Consider the following 22,962-nt stretch of genomic DNA (forward strand, 5'->3'; position numbering starts at 1 on the left):
TTCTGATAAACGTTTTATTATTTAACTCATAATGACAACACAGGCGTCTAAACTACTACATTTAATTCCATAGGTACATTACAGTCACTTACAGTAATCGTATAGTAATTTATATATTTTTACCAAAAACGTTAACAAAAACACACCTTTTGTTTTAGCCTAATTTTAGCTTTTTTTACCGGAGTTTTGATATAAATAGTTTTTTTCTTTTTAATTCTAATTTGCCAATGTCTACATAATATATTTATCTACGGCCTAATTTTATATGTATACCAATCTAGTGTTAAGCATTTTTTGTTTATGTATTATTTTATATGTAAAGCAAATATATATATAAAGGAAAGCCTGCTAAGCAAAATTTTTATTTTCGTAATTCATTTGAAACTATGTTTTTTACAACTCGACTTTCTACCAAATAATATAATTTTTATATTTTGTTTGTTTACTTTATGTGGCATAACCTACATATTATATTAGAAGCCTTACAGTCATATTTTTGCCATAAATACACTTAATAGTGTGGACGAATTATGATACTTCACTTTAATATATTATTGAAATCATATTTTTATATTATATACATTCCTATATACATTTATAAGTCTACATAACAGCTATATACTTTACATAGTACAAGGTGAAAGATATATAAGATTCAAAGCTTGGTTTAATGTATATTGCTTAAAGATTATACCGTTTGTTTGTTTGGAAATATTGTCTACACAATTGACGATTTATAATTATTTTTTATAAGGTCTAATTACATTTTATTTTTATAATGAATTAATTCGTTTTCATACATGCTTGTGTTTTGCCATATTAGACGTGATAGGCAATGTATGTGCCCTATAAGCCGACCCCAACATAGTTGGGAAAAAGGCTCGGAGGATGAGGATGGGAGGCAATGTATGTAGACGAAGTTGTGTAATAATTTTCTTTATACAGGGTAACTGGTAATTAATGACCGATACTTTTAAGCACGTGACTCTACTCATGAGAAACCAAATTTCACAACAGAATTTTTTTCTACTCATTAGTTTAATCAGAATAGCAAAACAGCTGTCTGAAACTGAAACCTTTGCGCCTTCTCTCAATGAGAATAAAAAAAGTTTCGAAAGTTATTTGTGATCATAAGTAGAATCACGTATTCAAGCATCGGTAACTAATTACCAACCACCCTATATAGCAAGAATTTTATTTTTTACCGTGCCTTTTGGTTACAATATATTATATAGTAAATTCTAATTGATAAAAGTCCGTTCGATTAGTACAGTTAGGTTAGGTTAGTTGTTATATCATTTAAGCAGACAAGGCGTCACGGCTGCCTCGCCAAAAGTCGGTCGCCTCGTTTTGAGGCGTAATTGCACGGAGTTTCTTATAGCGAGAATTATCTAAGTTTATTAAAAATTTCAACTATAAAATCCTCAAATGAAAAATCAGCTGTGCTTAATATAGGCGACGTATTTTTTAATTATTTACATAAGCAATGATTGACAATAATAATATAGTCTACACGACGATTACAATAGTCTACTGTACGATTACGTTACCTGTGGAACTTTGTAAGTATTTTTTTCATAGACTACATGCTAAAGTTTATATATTTTCTTATATTTACAATCGAATAAAATAGTTTTTTGGTATGGTATTTAAAGTTATACAATTCTTAATTAAGTATAATTTTTTTTCTTATAATCATACCTACATAATTGAAATTACATAGAAACTTACGAAACCAAAAATGTTTTTAGGTAAACAATAACCAAATTATCAGAATGTTTATAGTTCAACTCATATAATGAAGTTTACGATTTTAGTAAATATTAATATCTAGGTAATAAATGAACAAAAGGACATATACATATTTTAATTATGAGCGAGAGCGAGGTCATCAACGCTTCTGTACCGCAAGTTGTGTTCCTTGGGCCACTGGGTTGCTGTGAAATATTATAAGAATTAATAAAGAATCTTATAAAGGACAAAGTCTTAAAAAGATTTCTTAAGGTGAGTACAGACTATGTAACATGTTATATAACATGTGTTTTATAACACGTCCACATTTTGTAACCTTGTAATTCAATATTGCAACATAAAACAATAACATAATGTAATAATATAATGTGTACAGACACATTAGAATAACATTGCAATATAACAATGTTATATAACCATTGTCGTTTATCGTTCATCACTGCTATCCACAATGTCGACAATAAATAGTTATAAAACATGTTATAATAACATGTTATAATACATGTTAGCATTCAGTATCCACATTATCTGAAACATGTTATATAGCAATGTCGTATAACATGTTATGTTACATAGTCTGTACCCACCTTTAAATAATTTTTCAACATCAAGTCACCAAGGCTGCGGGATTGTTTGACAGAGTTACCGCGGCCCTAGTACATAATGGGTTCCAGAATGAACATGGTGGGTTTTAGTCAGTAAGAGTCTGACACTGTCTCACGCTGCAATCACAGCGGGATGTCATGATTACCAGAAAGGTGTCAAGTATTAATAAACGAGCCTTTCGGCAAGAACTCGACATAAGTTACAACAAAATCATTGTTAATGTGACCCTCTGGGACTGTGAAATAATCTAACTTGTAAGTTTTTGTTCCTCAGTACAGTTATTTTTTATTTAGAGGAACATTTAGTAACACTTTACTTGCACTTGACACTTGTAATAATATGTTTTTCAGTATGATTTAATTGATCGTAATAATTTCTGTGAGTTCTTATTTTCTAAATAACGTTACCTGGTAGTAGTTGAATTAGTTTCTTCATTTGTAGGAGGTTCAATTGAAGTCATTTTCAATGTTGGGTCAGACGCAGACACAGATATGAGATCATCTGACGATTCTACGGCTAAATAAATAAAAGTAAAGAAAACAATAAATTAAAAAAACAAACATGCAGCATTACACAATAAATACATACAACAAATTTAAAAAAATCAACGTTACCAACATAATTTCGTAATAAAAGCATTATTTCTGATATTTACAATTACAAGATATCAATGAATAAAGACTAACAGAATATTTGTATTTTTCATTCCAGTTTCCACTTTGGACATCGACAATAGCAGTGACAGGTATCATAAAACTACTAATTTCAGCTATTTATATAACCATACTCCATTTGAGTATTCACTGAAATAGATAAACAATCTTGACATATTTTTCAATTAAAGACCAATGTAATAAAAAGAATTAGTTAATATTTTGACTAATCGTTTAAAATTGGTTTCGTTCGTATTTGTGAAAAATTTCCTATCAAGATTTTACCTTTTGATAAGTGCCTACTCAAATTGAGTACTTATAGCTAAAATGCATCGAACAAGAAGCTTGCTACCATACTTTCACATAAATATCTACAAGCTAACATCAGTCAATACCTATTTCTGTGACATTTCTTTTGTCTAGCGTGCCTTTTACATGCAACACTCTTTTTGGATCGCCTGCTGCGGTGATAACGTGCTGAAATATTTGTACAAAGTGATTTTTCAAAAATGTGCAAGCACTATTTGCTTGCATTCAGTTAAAAATGTATATTTCGTATTAAATAACTTTCACAAATTAATAACTATAAGCATGACTCAATGTGAGGCATAAAACTACACATGTCGAGTTGCCAATTCTCAACCGAAGAATATGTTTGACGTTTTGACAGCTTTTCTATAGAAAGAAAATATGTCAAACCGCTGTATAAGCTCCGATAGAAGTTAACTGATGATTGAAAATCGTTTAATACGAAACATGGAATCACTTCGTGCCTCGTTCACATTTACCATGCTTCATTCAGACACGATGCATTTATTTAAAAAGATGAATAGTAATAAATTAATGTTGGATTAAAAAAATACCTGTATAGTGCATATTCCGGTACATGTCTGGACAGTTGTTTGAACCCTGAAACAAAAACATTTAAATAAATGAACGAGAAATATTAATTTGTTTTGTTACAAACTAGACAACAGTATCGCAGCTAAACAAGTTTACATCTTTTTTTGAATGACTGTGTTTTAAGAAAAAACATAACATGACTTTTACAAAATTAATTATATACATGTTTCTACGAGTTTTTATTTTCATTTAGATTTTACGTTCTTTTCATATCACGTATCTTTTTATATTTTTTAAGTTTATGAACAGTTTTAAGTTTCCTAAAGCGTAGGTTTCGATGCTTTTGCAAGTAATGTGTAATGTGTCAATAATTCCTATATATATGCCTAATGAAAGGTGCTTATAGTGATAAGGTCCAACAAAGTTAAGGCTTCAGTTTACCTTTACAAAGCCCATGTAAACCATGTTTTCAAGATTACTTATATGAAGTTAAAAGTCTATTTTATCAAAAATTTGTTCTGACTGAAAAATTTAAATAGCCTTAGGTGTGTAGAAAAAGATGTTTTCCAATTTAAAGTTTCCTTTTTTTCTTGTACAGCCTTGTAGCTATTTTATTTTTGCAAAAAAATGAAATAGCCTTTTTATTTATAATGTAGAAAATCTGTTTTTTTCTAATTTAAAGTTTCCCGTTTTTCTTGTACTGTGTACTTAGCTACTTGATTGTATAATGGTGATGTATAAATGGTGCCCAAACGTAAATTATTTCTCTGTGAAGTCGGACAAGCGTCGTGTAAGTCCGGGATTTGTTCAAGATTTATTACTGGCCATGCAATTTGGTTCTATTTAAGTCTGTAGTCTAGCAAGTCCTATTAAACTTAAATTATATTGTCTTATTCGTTAAGTAAGTACAATAGTGTGTCTTTTTGTATGAAAATAGTGTCAACTACTACTAGTGTCAATGGGTTTTTGCTAACCATAATTTAGTATGAAATGATTTGATAAATTAAAACAAAAAAATTCAACTTTATGTAAATAAATTAGTTACTTATTCTAGATATGAAAAATAACTCCTGTTTCTATTAATTCTATTAGTTAAATTAATATAAATTTTGCTTGAAGCCAGAGAGATGCGTCCAAGCTAGTCTAGAACATGGAAAACGAGATATTTTTATGTCATGGCCGTGTACCGGCTGATTCCACATCTTTTAAAGATATTCCCTATCTGACTGGCGTCATTCAAGCAAGTTAGAAATACAATAATACGTTTTACATAAAAATACATTGAATAAAATCATTATCATCCCGTAATGTAGCACAACGCTAGTGTAATACACCGAAAATAATCACCACCCAACTAGGAATCCCGGTATTCGCATCACTAAACACGGGAACATTACTCACTGAGCCACGAAGTCTTATCTGCGAACTAAGTATCAACCTCAGAGTATGAATATTAATATAGCGACATTTCAATAAAACTTTTCATAATTACATGAAACTATCAACTTTTGTGTATAAATATTTTGGACACCAATGATTGAGTAAACATGAAGGAAAAATCTTATCGTGAACAAGCGTAGTGATCAAAGGTCATTCCTTCTTTATAAGAGAAATGGCCCGTGCGTAAACTGATGAAAAGGTATAGTTTTGTAATTTGGTAATAAAGAGTCCCCAGTCTATTAAGGCAACTTCAAGTCGTAACCACTAACAACTTGCAGCAGAATACAAGCCCTTAACATGGCAAACAATCACAATCACAAGCCTTCAACTATTTTGACTTGAGTAACCAAATACCCTTTGGTAAGATTGGTTGTCAGACTTTCTGGCTATCGTTATTTTTCTGGCTGGCCAAATAATTCATATTTTAGCAGTATTGCTAAAGCTTGTCACAAAGATATCTTGGTGGCCTAGTGGGTAAAGGACCAACCTCTCAGGTATGAGGGCGCGGGTTCGATCCCAGGTCAGGCAAGTACCAATGCAACTTTTCTAAGTTTGTATGTACTTTCTAAGTATATCTCAGACACCATTGACTGTATTTCGGATGGCACGTTAAACTGTAGGTCCTTGATGTCATTGAACATCCTTGGCAGTCGTTAAGAAACTAAAAATCGACAATAAATTAAAATTCAACGAATGGTGTACAAAAGGGATTAGGATAAGCAGAGATGTATTGTATAACCTGTACCGAGAAAAATCAATGACATCTGATAAATCTTTTCATGATCATGTACGGAACTACTCTAAGGTATTCAAAAGTGTATGTATTCTTGCAAAGTCTAAATCAATTAGTGACAGAATAACTAAATCGGATAATAAAATAAAAACCGTTTGGAAAATAATAAATGCGGAAACGGGTCAAATTAAAGTCCGGGATACCGAACTATCGTTAACGATTAATGATGCAACTGTGTCGGATAATGTGCAGGTTGCTAACGCGTTTGATAATTTTTTCTCTAATGTACCAGTAGAGGTTACTAAATCACTTAACTCGTCCTCTACACTTGCAGAGTCATTACTAAAACAAAATTTTACTAAAGAAGTACCGGATTTCGGATTCCATTACATAACTTTTAATACAGTAAAAAAAGCTTTTAAAAACCTTAATTTAAAAAAAACGGAAGACTTATGGGGCATCTCTGTTAAAGCCCTGAGCTCCGTGATTGACAATATTGCACCAATACTCAGTCAAATCTTTAACTCATGTATAGATGAAGGCACCTTTCCTGATTTGATGAAACACAGTAAGGTCATTCCAATATTTAAGTCAGGTTGTAAGAAAAATCCGTCAAACTACAGACCCATTTCTATTCTCCCGGCTCTAAGTAAAATATTCGAAAGGATCATGCTTGATCAGATGTTAAACCATTTCAACTTAAACGATATACTGCACGACCGTCAATTCGGCTTTACAAAGGGTAGGTCCACTATGGACGCAAGTGCGCGGTTAGTCACTCAGATTTTGGAAGCCTGGGAGAGTTCGCAGGATGCCGTCGGTATTTTCTGTGATCTCTCCAAGGCGTTTGATTGTGTGGACCACGATACACTCATTTCTAAGCTGAGACACTACGGCATTCGTGGAAAATCTCTTGAACTTGTCCGGTCTTATTTATCCAACAGACAGCAAAAAGTGGATGTCTGCGGCTCAACATCTTCGGGGACAGTTGTAAAAATGGGCGTGCCTCAAGGCTCTATACTGGGTCCATTTCTGTTCCTAGTTTATATAAATGACCTTCCATTTGTGTTGTCTGATATTTCGGATGTTATTTTGTTTGCGGACGACACTTCCCTTGTCTTTAAAGTTAAGCGTAAGAACCCCAATGTTAGTCACATTAATGAAAGCCTAGAAATTCTCTCCAAATGGTTCGCAGCCAACAATTTATTATTAAACGCTTCCAAGACTAAATGTCTTAAGTTCTGTTTGCCTAACGTCACTGCGGTTGAAACAAATATAATGCTCGATAAGAGCAAATTAGAGTTAATTAACAGTACAGTATTTCTGGGCATTACCATTGACAGTAAATTGCAATGGGGTCCCCATATATCCTCCCTATCAAGGCGACTTGCTTCTGCTGCTTTTGCAGTCAGAAAAATCAGACAACTGACCGATGTAGCTACGGCCAGGCTTGTATACTTCGCCTATTTCCATTGCGTGATGTCATATGGCATTTTGCTATGGGGGGCAGCGGCTGATGTCCAATCAATTTTTGTTTTGCAAAAAAGGGCGATCCGAGCGATCTATGGCAGGGGCTCTCGCGAATCTCTTAGAGAATTCTTTAAGGAAATTAATATACCTACTTACTTTACCTTCCTTGTATATTTTTGAAAATATTATGTTTGTTCGCAAAAACATCCATAAATTCACAGTTAAAAGTGACATTCACCAGATAAATACACGTAACAAACATAAATTAGTGGTTCCCAAGTTTAGGCTAACAAAAACAAATAAGTCGTTCTTAGGGAATTGTGTACGTTTTTATAACAAGCTACCTAAATGTATCCTTGATCTCACTGATAAAAAGTTTAAGAATGTAGTTAAAAACATTTTGATTAAAAAGGCGTATTATAAAATTCAGGATTACATTAATGACAGTGATGCCTGGCGTTAAATTAATATTGTTTTTTCTTTTTCTCTGCACATGTGGCTTCCCCGGCGACCGGGACACGGGAGTGCCTCCGCCCAGACCAGCCAAGCCCAAGCCAGCAAGACCCCAAATTGCATTATATAATAACTTGGTTACCCAATATATTTTTACTTTGAATTGTATAAATTATTTTTCGAGTAACGATTGCACTAAAATTATTTTGTATAATTTATTAATACATTTTTAGCTCAATTTGGATTGTATAACATTCTCAGGACTAGATAGAAAACTGTATGTTTGTAATTATTTTTATTTTCTTTTAAAAAGAGTGTCCATGGAGTTTCTTGCCGGTTCTTCTCCATGAGACCAACTCTTTGGAACCGTGCACCTAACTTTGACGTTTCGAAAGAGCTTTCATAGGCCTATTTGAAATAAAAAATTTTGAGTTTGAGTTTGAGTTTGAGTTACGGGTAGTCAGAAGCCAGAAAGTCTGACACCAGTCGAACCAAGGGGTATCGGGTTGCCAGGGTAACTGGGTTGAGGACGTCAGAGAGGCAGTCGCTCCTTGTAAAGCACTGGTACTCAGCTGAATCCGGTTAGACTAGAGGCCTACCCCAACATGGTTGGGAAAAAAGGTTCGGAGGATGATCCTAAGGCTTGTCACATTCGTACTCATAACCGTTAGTTTTGTGATACAACGTACAAGTTCAAACCCTGTTTATATCACGGTTATTTGCTAACTTTGTGATAACCGCCTTTTTATCGCACCTACGGCCCTTTGTGAGAATCAGAAATATCGCAATTCGCAAATATTTTAGTGTTACACCGTTATACGGTACCTTTTATTGTCTTTATCTCTAGTGTAAGGACCTACATATGTGTATAAATTATTTTCATGTGTTACTGTTATCTTTTTCTTTTTACTGTTATTTTCTTCTGTTCTTCAAAAGGCCATACATATTTCATACAACCAAAATATTTAACGGTTCCACCCGCATCCCGTGGGAACTACTTCCTTTACCGGGATAAAAAGTAGCCTATAGCCTTCCTCGATAAATGGGCTATCTAACACTGAAAGAAATTTTCAAATCGGACCAGTAGTTCCTGAGATTAGCGCGTCCAAACAAACAAACAAACTCTTCAGATTTATAATATTTATACAAAATCAAGAATCATTTACTCAAAGGTTGCAAAACAGCACTTTTTAAACGTTAGGAATTTGCAAAAGACTGCTCCCAAAACACCCACTCTTCACCACTTCCTATGTTCTTGCTGGGAAGAAGAAGTGGCGCAATAAACTTCAGGCAAAATTATTGTCACATGTAATGGCAAAAAAGATTAGTTTCCCTCCACTCAAAAACAATTAAAATTTTACATTAGAAACCGAGCCTACGCGCACAAAACATTCCGAACTAAAATAAGTTTTTTTTTATGCCTTTTTTCTTATTTTTATTTTAGTTTGTAGATTTTTAGTTTGTTAATATTTAGTTAAATAAATAGTTTTCAATTTTATTGTAAATATTACAAACTACTAACTAATTGCAATCAAAAAAATTATAAAAATATTATAGCGTTATTTCAAGTCATTTTTAATCCGGTTGTTGTCGATTGTTTTCCCGTATCATGCATTGTCGCTCGAAAAATCCGTCAGTGTAAAAGAGCTATTATAGGTATGAATTTTATTCAGTGCGCAAACTTTGTCACCTTGTAGTTAAATAAGTTTTATAGATACGTATATTTTTATTTTGTTGTGTTTTAGTACAAAAAGAATAGCTATTGATAGCGAAAGACGTTTATTTTGTAACCGATTGTACTGTCACAGTCTTCATAGTATGCACGGCGCCAACGCGAAACCGGTTTACGGACGCGAGCGCTGCCCGACGGTTAGTATCCATATTTTGCTGATTTTAGGGCGGATTTTTTTTTTACTGATGATGCAGATATGTTCTTCTTGATTCTGGACCGCCTGTTTTTTTTGCACTGCTTATAATTAATTCCTGTATAGGTTTAAATATTGAATATTTACCTGAAGTCCTTGCTTATTGAAGTTAATGTTGGTTCTAACAGTGCGATGGTGTAGGGGCTGCACTGGGCGCGCGTTGTTGCCCAGCGGGGCCTTAGGGGTCAGTTGGGACCCCTGCATCAGCTGACGCAGAGCGTACATCTAGAGAAAATGTAATGAGGTTACAATGGTATACGGAAGATAGTGTCAGACTTCTACTGAGCAAAATATACCTCTGTTCTTTCTAGACTACACTAGTGCTCGACCCGTCTTCCCAATAATCCGGAGTACATAATTCTTTTTGATAGTAGTTGAAATATTAAAGGACACATCTAAGAGACAAAAAACTTACCTCCTGCTTAGAAATATAAATGGGTTTGTTGAAGATGATCCACACGGCCGTCTCCCAGCAGCCAGGATGAGTAGTGGACCCTTCGTAAGTGAGGTACTGCTGTGTGTTCGGCAGTAACGAACTAAGAGGTAAATGCTTTATGGGGAATGAGGCACCTGCAAGGAAATTTGTGTGTCAATACGTATTTTAAGGTCATAAATTACCGGGAATGTTCATCATCTTCCGAGCCTTTTCCCAACTTTGTTGGGATCGGCTTCCAGTCTAACCGGATTCAGCTGAGTACCAGTGTTTTACAGGGAGCGACTGCCCTAACTGACCTAGTCAACCCCGGGCAACCCAATACCCTTTGGTAAGACTGGTTGTCGGACTTACCGGCTTTTGACTACCCGTAACGACTACCGAAGATGTTCAATGACAGCCGAGACCTACAGTTTAACGTGCCATCCAAAACACAGTTGGTGTCCAAGATATACTAAGAAAGTACATACAAACTTATGTAAGTTGCAATGATACTTGCTTACTTGTTGCATTATTTTTATTATTCCAATCAAGTTGCAGTGTATTATATATGTGTCTTGATGGGCCTTTAAAATACGTATCGGTTCGATTTCAAAGCAGACAAGTATCAATGTAATTTTTCTGAGGTACTTTACTAGTGAATCTTGGACAGCAATTTCACAACTGGTCGTGGTTTGGTTATCGTCTGCGTCAGGACCGCCGTCACAAATCACCGATCTTCTCGAAATACATATCGCACTGTGGATAAAAAGATATAAAAAAATGAGTTTTTGCGCCTAACAAAAAGAGATTAGCAAGTTAGCATACATAAGTTAATATGACAGGTAGACTATAGATAGCGCCTAACTCAAAAGTACTGTTTTTTATTGAACTGTCAACTTGCTAATCTATTTTTGTTAGGCGCAAAAAAATATTTTTTTAATATCTTTTTAACCACGGAATCGATGTGGTCTAAAATTTAATTCTGGGGGGTAGCAATTAGGTAGCAACTCTGGCTGAAAAAAAAACTCAATACTTTTGCGCCGTTTCTTCACACTGGGAAAAGTGACAGCTACCCTGATATCAGAATGGCTGTCACCTTAGGATGCTGAATATCTTCAAAACCACGAGGATAGCAATTGGTAGCAACTAATGGTAGCTGGTAACAATTAGGTAGCAACTCTCTATATGTTTTTCGAGAGGATCGGTGATTTGTGACGGCAGTCCTGATGCAGACTGCTTATCACCCTAGTTACATTGTATGTTACCTACCAATTATTATTTTTCTGATAGTATAGGAAAGGATGGAAGGTTTACCTTCTGTAACTTAAAATAATTTTATTCATCATTAAAATCATCAAAAAAAAATCACTTATGAGTTGATGATCAAACAATCTACTCACTAAAAAATTTGCAGTGAGACTTATCGTTTATACTTTTATATTTATTCAATCCTGCTGACATATGTTGGCTTATTTAATAGTAAACTTTTACCTTAACTTTTGGCTTATTTAAGACAATAGGTAAGTCATTAGACCAAAGAATTCACATTAAAAATAATGATTGGATATTTACTCCCCGATAATGTGTTAACATCGTACTTTGATTGCCAGTTGCCGAGCGAGGCGTTAAAATTATGGTAATTATGCTTTTGACTAGCTACTGGTGGAATTCACAGCAAGGGTTTACGGGACCCTAATTATAATTCTGATAGACAGCTGGTATTTACGAATATCTCTAAATAATAGGAATTTCGTTTGCAGCCCGACTATTTAGATTGTGAAAGGAGTCCACAATGTTTGGGAAAGTTTTAAGATTTTTTCATAGGCAATATGGTTTTAAAACCCCGTAGGAACCAAAATTTATATTTATTGTAGGTATAGTTTGCGAAAATGGCTTTGCGATTCTGAAATGAGCCTTATAATCCTTGGTCATTTGTTTTTAAAATGCAAACATAATATCAGTAATTCTTGTCATTTTAGGAAATGGAAAAGTTTTTTTTCTCATTTATTTGATACCATATCATATCGTTTATTGCATTCCATAATGTTCATTATGTAGAAAATTTAGAATGATAGTCACAATTATGGACCCTGACGGGCACAGCAAAATAATTAGAAGAGAGGAAGGCGTTTAATGTAAGATAGTAGTAGTTTATTATTTACTTAGTTAATAGTTTTATTTTGTAGTGTATAAAGTATTAAGAATTTGATTTGATGAAGATTTTGGTGAAGTCGTGGTGGCCTAGTGGGCAAAGAACCAACCTCTCGAGTATGAGGGTGCGGTTTCGATTCCAGGTCAGGCAAGTACCAATGCAACTTTTCTAAGTTTGTATGTACTTTCTAAGTATATCTTAGACACCAATGACTGTGTTTCGGATGGCACGTTAAACTGTAGGTCCCGGCTGTCATTGAACATCCTTGGCAGTCGTTACGGGTAGTCAGAAGCCAGTAAGTCTGACACCAGTCTAACCAAGGGGTATCGGGTTGCCCGGGTAACTGGGTTGAGGAGGTCAGATAGGCAGTCGCTTCTTGTAAAGCACTGGTACTCAGCTGAATCCGGTTAGACTGGAAGCCGACCCCAACATAGTTGGGAAAAGGCTCGGAGGATGATGATGATAAAGTATTAAGAATTTAGTTTATGCATAAGTATATAGATAACATATTATGCAATATTCATTTGAAATGATTTTAGTTACATTATTGATACACTCACCTCTGTAAGTAACTTTGTTGAACGCACTAGTAATCAGCCTAAAATCCGCGTTGAATGGCTCGCCGACCTGAAAAACAAATGAATTAAGTAATAAATTTTATTTTTTGTTTTATGGTAAACGCACACCTGTGAGCATCGATTTCTATCAAACGTCATATCAGTAATTCTAAAAAAACTCTGTAATTCGATTCTTACATCCATTAGACACCGACTTCTAGGCCCATGCATCTAAAATTAGATTATTTTTTTTTTGCTTTTTTGTATTTTTCGAAGTCAGTTCTATATACTTTTTGAAAAAGTTTTTACGTAACAAAGTGTTAAAATTAATCAAAATATATGATTCACTTTCATTTATTTTTCGTATATGCCTATGGGTAGAGGTATATGTATATTTACTTTCTATTCTTACCTGCACCATGAGTGAGATGCCAACAATACCCTGAGATTTGTGCTGAGCCTCTGACATATTGTGGTACAACTCCTTATTGAAACCGTACAGCTGAATCTGTGAACAATTTATTTTTCAGTCTCAAATATTAACAAACCAAGCTTCTAATCTTCAAACAGGAGATATTTACCTTAATATAGAACTGTTGTTTAATGGTCTAATGCCCATTTTCACCAACAAATACCTAAATTTAGGGATCCCCTAAAAGCATTTAGGGAACACTTAGTACGAATTTCGTTTGCACCAAAGTTTAAGTGTCCCTTATAACCTTATGCCCGTTTTCACCAACAAGTGTCACTTAGAATAAGGGCTCTCCCAATATTTTAAGGTTATTTGTTGATGAAAATGGGCATTAATTATTGGGGGAGCCCTTATTCTAAGTGACACTTAGTTAGGGAAACGTTAAGAGATTGTTGGTGAAAACGGGCATAAGTCTAATGTAACTGAGGATACTCATACGATACTTAGGTCCAAACTTACATACATAATCAAAAATTGAACGTGAAAATTCGTAGTAAACGAAGAGAGTTGCAGTCAGAAAACTTACGTTTAAGTTATCAGTGAAAATGGGCCTTAGTGCTATTGTTAGTAAATATAGCCAATTTTTTTACGTAGTGGTTTACATTTTTCAAAACAAAACATTTAAAAATATAGAAGTAGTGCCCCAATTGCGTCGGGAATATTGATTATTACCTACAGTCTTTCTTAGTCAGCACTGTCAGGGAAAGTCAAAATATTTAACTTCCCTCAGATTTTAATAAGACAGTACTCCAAAATATAGCTATTAACGATCTCCTATTATCGATACCGGACCACAATAAAGTTGAAACAGTTATAATGGCTAAATCAAAAAGTCATTAAGATTGGACCGCAAACCACAGTGCGCCAAGTTCCAAATAATCGACGCTTGTCGGAATTTTCGACACTATTCTGAATAAACATTTTCGGAAATTAATAGACTTGGTTCAATATCCAATTAGCATAATTGGAGAGTTTTTTCGATATTATTGATAGACCTTCAATATTAAGTTGTGGTGGCCTATTGGTTAAAGCACCAGCACCGGTTTAAATACGAGTGTGCGTTCGACTCCATGTCAGGTAAGTATCAATGAATCTTTTCTCAGTTAATATACTTTCTATTGTGGACAATTTAAATTGATATTGTACAAAAAAACTCTATACGACATATTTACACTAAACATTTAAACTATTACTATATTTAGGTACAAACTAAATTATTCCCCACAAACAAGAATAAAAAAGAAAAAAAAGAAAACCAAAAACCAGCTGAGGGTTAGGCGTCGAAGTACTCCTCGGCATCGCTGTCCCCCGGAAACGTGCCCAGAAGACTATTTATATGTTGCACATCAATTACTTAGGAAAGGTGAATGAAAACATCATGAGGTATCCTGGACTTTAAAGTCTTAAAGCGCCAAACCATCTTGAGCAGGCGTATAGTTATCGGCACGAATCTTGAGCTCTGACCTACATCTGCGCAGAAGTGATTTATTAGCAAAGAACCAATCCCGAGTGACGGCTATGACGCGATGCACTGCGAGCCAATCACCGCTTCCGCGCCTCACTTCATACCACAAAAGGAACCAATAAATTACTTCTGCGTAGGTGAAGGTCAGATCTCAAGATTCGTGCCGATAACTATACTGGTATGAGAAGAGGCCTGTGCCTGGGCAGGAAAAAGGAAGGCTGATGATGATGACCTACAAAAGCTTAACATACATCTGATTCATTAGTTTAGTGGTGCTCGATAGCTTGGCCATGTGGCTTTACCATGTCGTTATTCTAGATTTTTTTCAAAAGCAAAGCATCAAAGTAGTTAAACTTTGAAGTAACAATTAATATTAGTTAACAAATTAACACCTTCAATGCCACTGTTATCGAGCCATCATTATTAGGCCCCCGGGTTCATAATACCGAACTTTGACCAAACTTTGTACGAATAGCGTCATTAAAACGATTCCCTGGTATTTGAGTACCATTGTAACATGTTTCAACTTTCTACACTGAAAATTTGTTTCCAGAAACTCTTAGTTTGGTCTATGAATTTTCAAACTTTATAATACTTTTTGGTATCTATAGTAACGTTATAAAGCTAAGCTATATTTGCTTGAACGCGGTAATCTCAGGAACTACTGGTACAATTCGAATTTTTTTTTCAAATTTCGATAGCTCATTTATTGAGGAAAGCCACTTTTTATTAATACGAGACACGCTTGAAACTACTCGTGGTAATTCGCTCACCCGGACGAAAAGCAGCTTATACTTCCGCGACAAATAATGAGCTAGCTATCACTGAAAAAAACCTTTTTCTAATCGGCCCTGTGGTTCGATAGATAAACACGTTCAAGCAATGAACCAACTCTTAAGCTTTATAATAAGAAGTATATGACGGCGCCACCGTCGATGTGTCAACCGTCGATCTGTCAACGGTGGACCTTATATAAAGCGGCGCGCGCGCACGACTCGGGTCATTCGTTCGCCGACCGTTGCCGAGTGCACACCTCCCACAAATTTGTGATAAATAATTGTAGTGACTAATATTGTGTTAATTGGAATAAACCAAGTGATTGTGTGAGAACCCCTTTGTTTTATTTAACGATGTCGGATCCTGACGCCGACATCAGAAGTGGGATACAATCCGAATGCCCACATCTGTTAAGGATTGCCCTGCATCGCCCACGTGTTCAAAATGTGAAGATTCTAGTGGCAAAAGTTGATACGCCTGATGCAACACTGCTATCGCATTGAATCAAGCCAGGCAAGCACAAGCAAGAATCCTGGGTGGTGAATCTCGTACTGCAACATGATGTTGGTTGGTTGGTGAATGACCAGACTGATTTCGGGAGAACTCGCCACGTGAAGATAAATTGCCTACCCACTTAAAAGAAAAAAAATGGAAGTCGATAATTTAAAATGGAGTTTGTAGTAGAAGATTTATTAAGAATTTCAGCGAAGGTACAAGTATGGTAACCACGGTTATGGTAATGGTATCGGTTTCCATTGTTACATGTCAAGCTAGTTATTGAAGGTATGCTAGAAAATTGACCGAATTTGTCTTTTTAGGGTTCCGTACCTCGAAAGGAAAAAACGGAACCCTTATAGGATCACTTTGTTGTCCGTCTGTCTGTCTGTCTGTCTGTCTGTCTGTCTGTCTGTCTGTCTGTCAAGACCCTTTATCTTAAGAACGCGTGGACGTATCAAGCTGAAATTCACATGAAATACTCGGGTCTATTGTCCCTTTAGGCTGTGAAAATATCAAGCCTCTAAGCCAAGCCAATAAAAAGATACAACCGATTATGTCGATATTTTCAACAAATTCTCGACACTCGCAAAGGAATCAAAACCTACAGGGTACTTCCCGTAAACTCAGAATCTTGAAATTTGGCATGAAGCATTGTTATATAATGCAAATATAGGAAAAATTGCGAAAATCTCATTTTTTTTGTTATATAATATAATAAAAATATTTTAATAAAATGAAACTTACTACCTTATTTCTCACGAACGAATAAAGGTACCAAATTGAAATTTATACCAAATACCTAGGTCTATTGTCCCTTTAAGCAATGAAAAAATCCAACTTCTAAGTTAACGCGATCAAAAGATACAGCAGTTTTACCGACACCTTAGACGAATTTCCGTCACACGCTAGGGAATCAAAACCTACAAGGTACTTCCCGTGAACTCAGAATCTTAAAATTCGGCACGAAGCAACGTTATATAGTACAGATAAAGGAAAAATTGCGAAAATGATAAATTTGAAGTTACATAAAATATTAAAATATTATTTTTGCTTACATGACATAAAATATTTTTTTAATAATTATAAACTTACTACTTACCCTTTTTCACATGAACGCGTAGAGATATTAAAGTTTTGAATAAAAAGTGAAATTCATATCAAACACTTCTTAAATATAATGGCCTCTAAACTGTGAAAAATTTTAAATCATTCAAAGGTACACCTTATGGTTTTCATACTAAGGGGCACCTTAGTATGAAAACCATACCCACGGCGGATACGAACGAAATATAGCACAGTATAATGATAAAGGCTCTGATTTACTATGGCATTAGTCGCATCAATGTGAACCATGGGAATCTAGAGAAAATCAGGTGTAAACATCAAATATTTTCCTCATTTCAATGGGGAATTTAAACGACCAAGTTTGACGGATTTGAGAAATCATTTCTTTGTAGTGAAAGAGTATACTCGCCGTTTATTTCCATTGTCATCAGGTCAGGATCTGATGACGGAAATCCTGAGAAATCGAGGGCAACTATCAGAAATTGTAGGCATGCATAGGATTAAAACTTGATTCTCAGATGTATGTCTGGTGATACTATCAAACAGTGAAGGTTTAGAGCTTATCTGATGATGGAGACGTGAGAAAGTCGAGAGAACTCGGTATGTTTTAGTTACGTCGTGTTTGAGCTTATATTATTCGTATTGACGAGAACTTTTCACAAAAGTTAAAAATAAAAACTTTTTACAAAAAAAAAAACAACTACTAAAACAACAAGAAAACTGTTTATATGCATCGGTCTAAATCTCGGTGGTTAAATAAATATAGATGCATCCTCTAGACACCTACATCTAGACCGATGCACCTAACATCTTTTTAATTTCTTTCTTGCTTTTGTTTTCTTGTTGCTTTTTTATATGTTTGAAGTTGGATTTGTTTGTAAAATGCTACAAAATAAAATAATGCCGACTTTATAAAACAAAGAAAGGGACAGAATTACACTTTTGTCAAGGCTCTAGAAACGTAAAGCCAGCAGCCCCGAATCCTACTCTCTAGAAGTCGTTGTTACAATTCGACAGCTACAAGTCGTCAGGCGGTTTCGAAAAAAACCTGAAACTGGGGCTCTTTAGGTGATTAATCCCTCAAAAATAAAAGATCCCATTCCTGCAATGGCTGCTTTAACCCAAGTTAGTAGTGAATTCTCATCACCTAAAATAAAATAAGCTCCAACACAAGGTTACGTTATAAATTGTAAAGGAGTTCCCATAACTATATCTGATCTTAGCTGTCGATCCCACAATGGCAGTCAAACCTATCTTTGTGGAAAGTCTTCGCCAATACGAATAAAATAAGCCCAAACACGTGGTAGTTGCAACATACCGTTCGGGAGTTCCCTTGACTCTCTGTAGTCTCCATAATCAAATCAGCTCCAAACCTTCACTGTTTACCAGTACCCTCAAAAATACACTCACATGTTTGGTTATGACTCGATGCGTGCCTACAATATTCAAGAGTTGCCCTCGATTTCTCAGGGTTTCCAGATCCTCATCAGATCCTGGTCATCCGGATTGGCACCTTCCTTCTTTATGAAATGTCTTTAACAATAAAAACTAGCATTGCAACCTGTACAATCCTCTGAAACTGCTTGTCTTTTATATTTTTCAAACGATCCTGGACATTCGTCTCCATGGAATTTTAACAAAATATTTATATTCAAAGAAACGTCATACCATTCTCCACGATTTAAAACTACTTTGATTCATGTCCGCCACTTTTTACAAAGCGGGTCAGATATGCCCCATGACCAGACAAAATTAGTTATTTTCAATCAGATTTCTGAATGATGACTATAAAATGTTGTATATAAATAACTTCAATAAAATAACTTTTACAAGGTACTGGCCTACTATTTTAGTTATATTATAAAATAGAAAATATTAACTATTTTGACTCTCACGAAATTACCATAACTATGATTGTTCTAAACTGAACGGTTGGCGCGAAACTCACTTTTTATCTATACAGCATTTGTACGGAACCCTCGGTACGCGAGTCCGACTCGCACTTGGCCGGTTTATTTTTTTCTTCATGTTTCAACAATGACGGTGATCATTGTGCAATATGGCGAGAAAATTACGACGCTGCCTGCCATTAGCCCAACGTGTCTTTGTGAGGTCGGAGTGTTGGTGCTTGTGCATCTCCGTGGCTACACGTCCGCGAAAGCTTTGCTGTACTGCGCGCCATAGCGATGTGCGATCGTCACGCACGTTGAGTGGAAAACCCGGTGAGACCAATCCATTATTCAATCCATAGTTTTATGTTGAGGTTATTTTTTACACGAGGTTATTAAACGTGGAACTGCCTCGTTGACTAGTGGTATTGGTAGATATGAACTGTGTCGTTGGTTTAGTTGTCACGTAGGGCGACTGTTGTGCGCGGGATCTCGGGTCGGGACGAGTTCGCTTTGTTGGTTTTGTAAATTTTCAAAAGGCAGCCCGGAGCCTGGAAGATGCTGATTGACGCACCCTTCATTGGAGAGCGCATTGATGTCGGTCCTCCTTGTGGTTTCTCTCTGGTTGTGTTGGGCTGTCGCTATGAGATTGAAGGAATAGGGTACGTCTGTGTCTGCGCAGATGCCTGCGCACTATAATATGTGTGCGGCTGGCTGATCTCGTAATAAGGGCTAATTATACGATCGCCGTGGTCAACAATCAGCTGGCACACAATTATTGTCAGTGGTAGTTAACTAGTGGAATCACCGACGCTGAGAAGTAGTTCCTCGGGTTCTGATTAATGTCTTTCAGTTACATAGAATAATTCCATTATACGTCAGACTATAGATTTGCTGGCAAGGTGTTGTTACTTCTTACACCTACTTAGTGATTTTATTGTGTTATGCTGTACCTATGATGGGTATCGGGGTGACTTGGAAAAGACCCGTTGGCCTGTGCGATAGCAGCGTGGTGATCAGGAAGAGACTCGTGTAAATATGTGTGAGTACAGTTAGTGTCGCGTTACTGTGGTTCCTAGAAAACCAGGATGGGCTGATAAGTCGGCTAAGGGACACAAAGGTCATGTAAAGCCTGTCGAATGGCAGGCGTTCGTGTGAGTGACAATCGTAGTTGTAATTTACAATTTGAAAGTTGGATCTTTATTTTATTTCATGCTTGGCAGCTGATGTGACCGGTTTCTTCGTTTGAAAGGTGATTGCTGTTCTTGAAATCCGTAACTGGTGGTAGTGCAGCTCGTGATGCGTAGGAGAAATGTGTCAGGGGTGTAGTGCCGTTGAGTCGTTCTGGCTAGTGTTGGTGCGCACTTATGACTGTGATTTCTGGACTGTAGGTCTGGTGGGTGGTGCCTGTCTTATTCTGAGCGTGTCGGTGTGAAGGACTTGCCTCTTGTTTAGGTTAGATTTTCCGGAGGAGGACTGTTGCTGTTCCCAGAATATTGCCTCATCGGCGCGGATGGCTATTGTTGCACCACACATTTGGGACTTGACGGCTGGGGGGGCCACTGCTGACCCAAATGTTTTCAAAGTTTAGTCAGTTGCCTAAGCACTTTCCTTTTCTGACTTCACGGATGCCGTCTGAGATGAAGTTTGCCGGGGGAGCAGAAATTGTCGGGTTTGTGGCTGAGTTGACGGGGTATCTGGCTCTGCGCCACGATCGGTCGATCTGTTTGGTTAATCAGGTAGTATGTAAACGCGAACAGAGAGAGTTCATTCTAAGGGAGGCTGACATAGTTGGTTTGACTTTAATGTCTACTAGATATAGTTAGTTGCTTATTGAATGTGAGGATAACGATACCGAGAGAGTTTTGCAATGGACGTTAGCTGCCGTTCTAGCTGTTGATAAGTCGAGAAATTATCCCTATAGTCAACGTGACTCAGTGTTTACCGGTTGTGCGCGACGACGTTGACTGTCCCGGACTGGGCGGAGATATCCCAAATCGTTGTAGTGCTAGGTCTGACTTCGGTCTGAAAGTTCGACTCACACAATAGCAGACTAGTAGAATTGGCTGTGTGGTTATAGTAGGAGGTTTGGTTGTTGAGTCTTTTGTATTGTAATTACCTAGAAACGGCTATATTAATAGCTGACCTCTCTTTACGAATTCATAGATCTTGATCATAGAGTTGGGCCTTTTGGTAGTCTGACTTCAGGGATCGAATACAACCTTTCAACTAGGAATCCCTTATTTGAATCTGTACTTAGGCCTTGAACAGTAGCTGTTGTCTTCCGGCTAGTCTTTCCAATCAGATAATCGTATACCAGTCGGAGTATTCGAGAAATCCTGTAAAAATTCTACTACTCTTATAACAATAGTAGAATTTTTGGCCAACAGTCAGATAGGGCGAGCAATGCGAAATTTTTAGTGCCTATTTGCGATTGTAGAGAATGATTCGAACGTTGCGCGACGGGCTCGTAGAAGTTCATTATAATCATCATATACCCGTCAGTCATCATCATACTCTTCAGATCGTTGTTGTTGATGTTGATTGAGTAGCAAATAGTACCAGGTTCAGTGCAATATACCGTATACCAATCGAGCTTATATTTTATTTCTACGAGAACGATGTCTTCAGATCTAGCGAGCTTCTTAGTCGACTCTGCTTAGTCGTAGATAGAAATTCGAGATACAGCAAACGGAATGATTTAGGAGGAAAATAGCTTCGAAAAAAAACAGAGCGTTTTAATCTTTTAGTGACAACAGTGAGATTCCTCTTGAAGATGATTTTGTTCGTCTAATTTGAGCGGAAGAAACCGAAACTCAATTGCATAGGAATTTCTAGGGCTTTTGCTTTCATTGTAATAGACGTAGATAATGATGAGTACGAACAATATGATAGGTATCTTCTATGGGGTTTCTTGCCGAATATTCTCCATGGGAACAACTGTATGGTCCCGTGCAACTAGTGTCGTGAAACTTTATAGGAAATCGCTAAGGTTCATTTGAGACCATCTTATATTGAATTCGAGTACTAGTAAGACCACTCGAAAAGTGCTGTGGTAACATACCTGGAGCCCGTGTAGGCTTACTTGAAGTAGCTTGTATTCCAACTAAGGACTGAGGAGGCCGAGACGGCGGCTCACGATCATGGAAGGTATAAGGTGTCATCTGATAATGACGGTGACAGTGACGAATTTCAATTAATGTTCTTTGACCTGTACTTATATGACACGACTTCAGAAATGATCATGATGTTCGACTGACATGACTTCAGAAAGTGATGATTGGTGGCTAACTTAACGTAACTAGCTTAACTGAACTGGCTCGCAGGGCCGATATTCCATGACATGTGACAAGTGTGACAAATCTTGGGGACTGCCCTGACACGTGACTGGTGTGACTGATTTTAGGAAATGGCTCTCTGGGTCAATGTTCTGCGACTTATGACAAACCGAATCATGTTAAGAACTGGCCTTAATGGGTCGTAGGTTCTGGTGACTAACCAACTATTTTGTGTAGACTATGTGAGATTTTATAAAAAAAAAGAAAATAAAAAGGGGAAAAAAGGTCACAAAAAAAAAGTAAGCTAAAAAAAAAGAGAAAAAGATGAGAGAAAAAGGTAATTTAAAAAAAATGGTTTAACGGTCTCCGGTTGTAATACCGATGAGAATGATTTAACGGTCTCCGGTTGTAATACCGATGTGAATGGTTTAACGGTCTCCGGTTGTAATACCGATGAGAATGGTTTAACAGTCTCTGGTTATAAAAAAAGGCTCGCAACTTAAAGATTTGACTGACTGA

General features: G+C 36.3%; 1 protein-coding gene across 2 annotated transcripts in view; it reads right to left on the reverse strand.

Moving 5' to 3' along the window:
* LOC124635501 (carbonic anhydrase-related protein 10) overlaps positions 1–22,962 on the reverse strand; it is a 118,673-nt gene continuing 95,711 nt past the window's right edge. The window contains exons 6-12 of one of the 2 annotated variants that reach the window (XM_047171361.1): positions 13,412–13,507; positions 13,003–13,069; positions 10,291–10,445; positions 9,963–10,100; positions 3,875–3,920; positions 2,766–2,874; positions 1–1,937 (exon numbers count right to left, since the gene is read on the reverse strand). In XM_047171361.1, the coding sequence (XP_047027317.1) occupies positions 1,892–1,937; positions 2,766–2,874; positions 3,875–3,920; positions 9,963–10,100; positions 10,291–10,445; positions 13,003–13,069; positions 13,412–13,507 (657 nt within the window). In that variant the 3' untranslated portion in view covers positions 1–1,891. The remainder of the gene's footprint in view (positions 1,938–2,765; positions 2,875–3,874; positions 3,921–9,962; positions 10,101–10,290; positions 10,446–13,002; positions 13,070–13,411; positions 13,508–22,962) is intronic. The other variant, XM_047171362.1, reaches the window with a different exon arrangement.

The sequence above is a fragment of the Helicoverpa zea genome, chromosome 13 (assembly GCF_022581195.2).
Source record: "Helicoverpa zea isolate HzStark_Cry1AcR chromosome 13, ilHelZeax1.1, whole genome shotgun sequence".
NCBI lineage: Eukaryota > Metazoa > Arthropoda > Insecta > Lepidoptera > Noctuidae > Helicoverpa > Helicoverpa zea.